Genomic DNA, 8,528 nt, shown 5'->3' on the forward strand with positions numbered 1-8,528 from the left:
TCGTTACACCCCGTTTGGATGTAGATATTGGGCCTCTGGATTTGTGAAAGGACTGAGGATGCCACCTAGAGGGGGGTGAATAGGCGTTTCTAAAATTCAACCCTTCAAAATGCGAAAACGATTAGTGTTGGTTGAAAACTCCTAATCAAAGAAATAAATCCCTCGTGAGTTAGCCACTGAGTAAATAACAAGTGATAAATAAAATTAGGAGCCACAAGCCTGCAACACAAGGATTAGAACTGAGAAGGAATAAAAATAGCACAAGCCCCAAAAACCGGACACGTCCGGTATTCACGGGTTTGCTGGATCAGCTCCCGATTTGCTCTGATTGACTTCTCTTTTCAAACCAAGTTGCTGGCACCTCTTAGTAACCTGTCAACACGCTCAAGTAACACAAGTACATCACAAATGCCAAGTGAAAAGAGAGATCGAGACACAAGAATTGTTTTACCGAAGTTCGGCCTCCATCGAGACCTACTCTCTGTTGATGGGGCTACGAGCAACCCAACAAAGATCAGCTCTAGAGGACCACAAAGGCCACTCTAGCCGGAGTCTTTTCCAACAACTTTTTCTCCTTCCACTAGTTGATTCATTCCCTTGCGGCGGTGGAATCGAATCGTTATAAACTTTTCGAGGCACACAACAAGCTCTTGGGTGCTCTCCAGCGACGCCTAGCCGCCTAGGACCGAAGAGTCCAAGAGTAACAAATGCAAATCACGAGATCGACAAATATACATAAGCGCTCAAGGGTGGCTTGCTCTCAAATTTTGAATCTCACTCAACCCACAAGATGGATTTTGCAAGTTTGAATCAATCACTCACTAAGAGAGGGTTGGAGAGTGTTCTCAAAGCTCAAAAACATGTCTGAAAGTCAGCAGAATCAACAGCCTCCAAAGGTGTAGGCTTGGGGTATTTATAGACCCACTCAAAAACTAGCCGTTTTCTAGCCGTTGAAATACCGGACACGTCCGATATTGCCTGCACACCGCCAACGGTCACTAAGTCAGTGGCGCGTGTGAGGCGTCGGAACTCTCGATGTTTGCCGGAACTCCCGACGAACCAAACTGAGAACACCGAGAAAGGTTGCTTTGGCTGGACAAATACCGGACATGTCCAGTTATTGCCAGACTCAGCAAAAAATAGGTTAGCTCTTTTGGCTCGCAAACACACGAACTTCACATAGGTTGGCTTGAGCACTTATGAATAAGTATCTTTCAACATGATGCATCCCTCTTAATAGTACAGCATACCTATTAACTCAAGATCAAATGAAAACTGAAGTTGAATCGCTCGAGTTGATTTCCTTTGAACCACATGCCATAACTTTCAATCATCATCAAGTGAGGGTGTCAACATGTCAATTTTGATTTTCTCCTTGAGCATAGCCATCTTGAACATGTGACTTGATTCCATTCAACAAATGTGAGTTAACTTCAAATGCGTCAAGTCTCTTCCAACAATTCATCCAAGATTTTTTATTCTCCACTTCAATGTGATCGTCATGGTTTGATTTGATACCTCAACTAAATGCAAGTACTTTCTTCTTCACCCTAGCTAGGTTCCTCGGTCGTCAAGCCGTCGCTTACCCTTCAACCTTGCTTGGTACCTCGAAGCCTTTCCTTGCTATCTTCACCATATCAAGCCATCAAGTCACACTTGGTGTTGAATCATTCATTAAGATCATTTGTATAGATATCTTTGAATGTAGCAAGGTTTAGAATGTGAGACCATTCCATATGCAATCCCTCATGTCTCATTAATCATTTGTCAATGAGCTTGCTTTCATAAGAATTACCGAAATCCCACAATAAATAAGCCTTGCATAATTACATTTGCATTGTTGTCTTGTGCTTAAACTAGATTACATATACAACAACACATTATTTTGGCTTTCAACAATTACCTGTGAGATAACCCATTTCCTGTCCAACACTTAGCAAAGAGGTTAAACCTTTAATCACGTTGTTATTCAATCATCCAAAACCCACTAAAGGGCTTGATTCACTTTTAATTTGGATTGGTATTGTGAACCTACCAATTCCACTTTTTCGATGGCTAAGAATTCAGAATTAGAATTCCAACCCAATACCAATCGATATTGGCTATACCTGTGCCTCTTCATCTCCAATACCAAGCCCAAGGCCTTCGTATTGTGCGGCATTCAGAAACACCCCGACGCACGGAAGCCCTAGACTCCTCCACTGTGCCCCGACGCATGGACCACGGAGGCCCCCGACTCCTTCCCCGGCGCTCGCCGATGCACGGGGGCCCGATGCGGAGGGAGCCCCGCTGCGCTGCTACTTCCCCGGTGCCCCCAACGCCAGCGACCCTAATGTGCAGGGCGCTCCCCGCTACGTCGCTTCTTCCCCGATGTCGGCACGACCCTTCTTCTCCATAGCTGGCGCTGCCTCTTCTAGTCCATGGCCGGTGCTGCATCTTCTAGTCCATGGCCGGCGGAGCCCTTCTTCTCCATGGTCGGCGTGCCTCTTCTTCTCCCTGCCATGGCCCGTCGAGATCCGCCCGCCATGGCCGGGGTCGATCTCCCCCATGGCTGCGGCTACCGAGATCTGGCCGCCTGGCTAGGATCGAGCTCCCCCATGGCCGCGGCTGCCGAGCCCGAGATCCGCCCACCATGGCCGTGGTCGAGCTCGCCCTGCCATGGCCCGCCGTGGTGGTCGGTGCCAACCTCCGTCCACCATGGCCAATATCAAGCTACCCAGTGTTTCAATTCCATGCTTTTGCATCCAAACAGGAAACGGATTTGAGCTACTTGCTAGGATTTCAAAACCCAATTCAATTGTCACCCAAACAATAATATTCGAATTGTGGCCATTTCAATACCATGGTTGCTTTGGTATTGAACCCAATTCAATTCTAGCCCCTCTAATATCTACAACCAAATGGACCCTTATAGATTTCACTAAACGTCTATGGCCTGTCTCAAAGTTAAAGAAAAACATAGGATAAATTATTTTTAGTGTTTAGATAATTGATTTGGGCCTCTTTGATTAAAATCCATTTTCAAAGAGAGATTCATTTGGTCGCCTACTCTAGTGTCACACTGTCACTGCCCATAAAAATCCATTAAATTCCACATCATTAGCCACCAATACAAACCAAGCTGGTTTAGCCTCTAGTCTTCTAACTCCAATTTGACGTTCTTTCATGTCATGAATGTATCACGCTCTGTATAATGGCGCCGTTCGGCTGGTTGAAAAACACTATTCATGCTCTCACAAATTCCTCCAGATTCATCCAGATTCCTCTAAATTCCTCCAAACAAGCAGGGCCAATTTGACGTTCTTTCATATCATGAACACCTAAGCCACTCGCATCAAACGGTCACTCTTTAGCTCATCAACACCTTCGTTCCCGCTTGCTTTCTATGTTTGGCCAAATACGCTTCATATGGTTGGCCATAGGGTGAGTGCGCGTCTATAACCGCCCTGTTCGTTTGGGCTGGTTTGGCTTATAAGCCATGGCTGAAAGTACTGTTGGTTGGTTTGGTGTGAGAGAAAAATATTGTTCGTTGACTGATAAGTCAGAGCTTATAAGCCAAATACGATCGAACAAACAGGCTGAACATTGGGTTACTAAACATTGGGTTACTGCACCTTCTCTCTCATTTGCTCATCCCAGTTGGCCTGTTCGGATGACTGACTGTGGCTGCGCTTTTTTTTTTTTTGGTTTCTTCAACCTGTTCGTTTGGCTGTGGCTTGTCGTAAACGATCGTAAATTTTCAGCCAGAAGAGTATTTTTCTCTCACACAAACCAGCCAACAGTACTTCTTCACGAATCAGCAACGATACGAACCAGCCAACCGAATAGGCTGCTTATTGCTGATCACATGTCACATAGAACGAGATTGGTCACAAAAACAAATTAAAGCATGTACAACATGTGTTTATCAAGAGAAATTCCGAAGGTTGTCATTAACCCTCAAGAGAGTTCACTAGCTACTCACCATTGTTTCAATAATCTCCTATCCAATTTTTTTTTAAATCTCTAAATTCTCGCCACCTCTGCGTGAGAAATTTGCATGGTATGCACTGGTTTTAAATCTAAACACAAAAGCACGAAGATATTTTATTGCCTTTAAAATCATCGTCTATGCTCCATCCACTGGCGGCTGCCATCGCAGCCACCTGCCACCCAAACCTCATCGACAAAAAAACGGCACCAACTCCAGACTTGCACAGACCAGTGACCACGACGATCTCCGCCATGAAGCACCTCCTCCTCCCCTCCCCTCTCCCGCTCCTCCTCCACCGCCCCTCCAAGCCCCATCTCCTCCACCCTCGCCGCCGCCTCGTCTCCATCCGCAACTCCGCATCCGGTGGCAGCTCCGGCGAACCCACCCCCGCTGCGGATACGGCCACCGGGACCTCTCCGCCGGCCGCTGCCAAGCCCACCGGCGTCAAGGACCGCCTCAAGGCGAGGAACCAGGCCCGCCGAGTTCAGCTGGACTCCCCACCGCCGGAGGTGGTGGTGACGCCGAAGAGGAAGCCCGCCGCGTCGTCGTCGTCGTCTCCTGCGCCAAAGAAGAAGGAGAGGCGGAAGGAGTGGGAGGAGATGAGCGTGGGCGAGAAGGCCACGGAGCTCTACGTCGGGGAGAAGGGCCTGCTCTTCTGGCTCAACAAGTTCGCCTACGCCTCCATCTTCATCATGGTCGGCGCCTGGATCCTGTTCCGCTTCGTCGGCCCCTCGCTCGGCCTCTACCAGCTCGACGCCCCGCCGCTGCCGCCCACCGCCGTGTTCGGCGGCTCGCCGTGAGGACGACGCGAGAGTGCACTAGGTAGAGCTAGCGTAGCGGATTGGTAAGATATGGAACTATTGAGGAAGAAGAGGGCGCGAATTTTGGTGCAAAAGTTTCGATCTTTTGCTGGCAGTGTGAATTGCAGATGCGCAGTTCTTGGAGCTTCAAGGCATGGCACTGATGAATTCCTGATTTACTTTGGTTCTATATAGGAAAGTAATTCATTTCGGTATGCTCTTCAATTGAGTTTGAGAAACTGAGATCAAGAGGCCATGCTGCATTGCTGCTGCCGCTCTTGTAATCAAGACAGAAATTTTCAGAACAGAATTTGAGTTGAAAAGCCCATCATGGGCAGCAAACGGACAACTAGATGCAATTCCTAGTGATTTCTATTTATATATCTCTTTTGCAAATCTCTGAATTCTTCCATTACTTTGGTTTTGTATAGGCAAGAAATCCATTTCGGTATGCTCTTCAATTGAGTTTTAGAAACTGAGATCAAGAGGTCTTGCTGCTGCCGTTCTTGTAATGAAGACAGAAATTTTCAGAACAGAATTTGAGTTCAAAAGCCCATTATGGGCAGCAAATGGACAACTAGATGTAATTCTTAGTGATTTCTATTTAAATCTGTCTTATGCAAATCTCTGAATTCTTCCATGCTACCACAACAACCTAACGCTCATTGATCAGCATGACATCAGCAGTTCCATATATATCATCTACAGTTAGTAGTGTCTGCTAACTTCTTAGTCAGAAGAATAAACTCCATCAGTTGTAGTCAGATCACAGCACAGAGGTTTGTCTACATAAGCAAATGTTCAACTAGAAGTAATTTCCTGTGATTTCTACCCTTTCTTATGCAAATTTCCATGCTAACACGACATCCTAGCACTTAACACTCACTGAACAGTTTGACATCAGCACTTCCATAGTAATTAATTAGCAGTGACTGCTGGCTGCTTTTGTCAGAAGAACAAATCAAAGACGTACTACATCTGTTGAAGCCGGATCACATTCACATTTACATTCACAGTCGGTTAGCTAGAAAGAAGCAAACAGGCCGGATCACGAGAGGGACTTGGCCACGGGGGCGGTGGAGAGGAGGCCGGAGAGCAGGCCGACGACGAGCGCGCTGTTGTACGTAGTCGGCTCGTTCTGCTGCACGTTCTCCCTGTCGTCGACGAACGAGTCGTTCTTGAACGGCCCGCCGACCAGCGCGCCGGTGGTGACGTTCGGGTTGGGCTCGGGCGACTTGAGCCACTCCTGGTCGTCGCAGCCGGTGTCGACGTCGGCCGGGATGGACGCGCCGCGGTGGTGCACCCGCTGCGGGTAGCTGTCGCCGAAGCCGACGAGGTAGCTCAGCTTCATGGGGTTGTCGCCGAGGACGTAGTCCGCCTGCGACTTGGCGAACTTGCGCAGGTCCAGCGCCGTGAAGCTCTTGCCGCTGCAGGTCAGCCCCGACTTCCCCGACGTCGCCATGTAGTTGCTGTAGACGTTGGCGAGGAACGCCGACGCCACCGGGTGCTGCAGGGAGTTCCACTCCGCCACGTACAGCAACCCCCCTACAAGGTTGCACGGTTGCTTCAGCTGTCAAATCTACAAAATTTACCAACCAAAATCACCGTGTGCTCTGCACATTTCGGTTACCTTCTGTTCTGAAAGCGGCCGTGTCCGACTCCGGTAGGAGAATGCACATGACGGCTTCGGCAGTGTCCTTGTACGACCCAAGCACCTCGTCTTGTCCGGCATCAGATCCATCTGCAGCGAAGAACCTCACCCTTGACAAGAGAACCTGCAGTTCGTGCATTCAAGGCAAAATGTTGCAAAGATTTCAAATCAGAATGAACGTTCTTTTCATCATCTAAAGAAAGAAGTTACAATTACAAGTAAACAAGATTTGCCTACCTCGGTGCCGGCGCGTTTGTCGTCCCAGCTGAAGTACCTGGGGTTGCCGAGGTCGGCGAACTCGTCGGCGTTCTTGCCGGTGGCGTAGCTCAGGTAGCTGTGGTTGCCAGTGGCGTGGTACAGCCAGCTGGCCGCCCACAGGAGCTCGTCCTGGTACGTCGTGGAGCTGTAGTAGGCGCTGAGCTCGGGAACGTGCGCGTGTAGGAGCCCCGGTGTTTGTCGGCGAACGCGAACAGCCGCTCGGCGTGGTCCAGGAGCGACGACGCGTACGTCGCGTTGGCGGGCTTGTACACCAGCGACGCCGCGGCCATGGCAGCCGCCGTCTCCGCGGCCACGTCGCTGGCGGGGGATTTCGCCGTGATCTTCGTCAGTGGCCTCTTCTCCGACATCGTCTCCGGCCGCTCCCAGCACTTGTGGTCCGCTTTCGGGTCGCCCACCTGATCAATTAATGACGACATTGCCGGCCGGCCAGCCAGCAGGTCAGGTTCGTGTCAGCATCGATCCGATTCACCTGGACGTGACCAGGACTGTAGGAAGGAGGAGGATGAGATGCGAGATCGTAGGGACGCATGCATGCGAGACCATGTCGATCACCTGGATGTAGAGCACGTCGTCGGAGGGGTGCGCGTTGACGAGGAACTCCATGATCCATCCCAGCGCGTCCATGGCGGCGTCGCGCTGCTGGGTGGCGCGCATGGCGTCGCCGTACTCGAGGACGGACCACGACAGCATGGTGCCCGTGAACGCCAGCGTGAACCCGAACTTCATGTGGTCGCCCGCGTCGTACATGCCCTTGGACAGGTCCAGCTTGGCCTCCTCGCCGTCGCGCAGCGCCGAGTCCCCTCGCCACGAGATCGTGTTGTTCACCAGCTTCCCGGCTGGTTCATCGATCGATCAAGACATTAGATGATGCAGAGATTCGATGAGGTCGACGGAGGATGGCATCGGCATTGATTGGCACGTACATTTCTGGACCTGGAAGAAGCGGAGCGCCACGGCGAGGGCCTCGGCGTACTTGGGGTCCGGCACGCCAGGGATGGGGAAGACGTTGCCGCCGTCCTTGTAGCGAGCGAACACCACGGCGGCCGTGACCGTGAGCGCGAGCAGCGTCAGCACCAGGAGCCAGCAGCAGCACCGCACGCTGCAGCCGCAGCACCGCCGCGCCATTATTGGTCGCCCGCCGCGGAGCTCTTCCCCGCCACCACCAGATCGCCGATTATTCAGAGGCGCGGCGCGACCGCGAGAGAGACGACGACGACAGGAAGGAGGACAACAACGGCCATCCGCGGCCGGGCACGATCCCCTCGGCTGCATCAACCGACCATCCACGCGCGCCGGTAACGAATGGGTAGCCGCCACGTACGTGCGCGCGCGTGGCCAGGTAATGGGCCGGGTAACCAACTTTGCGCGCGGGCAGGCAGGACGTGCCCGTGCCGCCGCCGGGGGGGGGGGGGGGGGGGGGGGGGACAAAAACACAAGTGAAATATGTTGAGATCAGAAATAAAACCATATATACTATGATAAATTTAACTAATTACATATAAAGTGACTACAGAGACTGTCAGACTACTATTAACCAAGTTATGGACTAAAACTAGCTAGTTAAATATATTTATAGCTAGGTCACATTTCACAAAATACAAGTGACCACAAACTATTAAACAAGCCATGTCAAAATATGTGTCCAACGTCATAAGACTATCAAATCCTAAAAGTCTGCTCTTCTGTTCTTCGGATCCTTGAAATCTAAGATTATATCATCATAGGTGTAGTGTTCTATAATTTCACCTTTGACCTGAACAAACAAACTGTTGGCAAGATATTGATCTTCTATCTTGTTGCGCAGCCTTGTCTTGACGATCTTCAA

General features: G+C 50.4%; 1 protein-coding gene and 1 pseudogene across 1 annotated transcript; one reads left to right on the forward strand and one right to left on the reverse strand.

Moving 5' to 3' along the window:
* Positions 1 to 4,141: 4,141 nt before the first annotated feature.
* LOC136528180 (uncharacterized) lies at positions 4,142 to 5,098 on the forward strand. Its single transcript, XM_066521107.1, has one exon. The coding sequence runs from the start codon at positions 4,225 to 4,227 to the stop codon at positions 4,771 to 4,773; it is 549 nt and encodes a 182-aa protein (XP_066377204.1). The 5' UTR covers positions 4,142 to 4,224; the 3' UTR covers positions 4,774 to 5,098.
* Positions 5,099 to 5,622: 524 nt separating this feature from the next.
* Positions 5,623 to 8,086, reverse strand: LOC136528179 (endoglucanase 18-like; annotated as a pseudogene).
* Positions 8,087 to 8,528: the final 442 nt, after the last annotated feature.

Source organism: Miscanthus floridulus, chromosome 19, assembly GCF_019320115.1.
Source record: "Miscanthus floridulus cultivar M001 chromosome 19, ASM1932011v1, whole genome shotgun sequence".
NCBI lineage: Eukaryota > Viridiplantae > Streptophyta > Magnoliopsida > Poales > Poaceae > Miscanthus > Miscanthus floridulus.

What these genes read in the sequence shown, in the direction of transcription:
- LOC136528180 (XM_066521107.1), top strand. Translation starts at nt 4,225, where the DNA reads ATGAAGCACCTCCTCCTCCCCTCCCCTCTCCCGCTCCTCCTCCACCGC.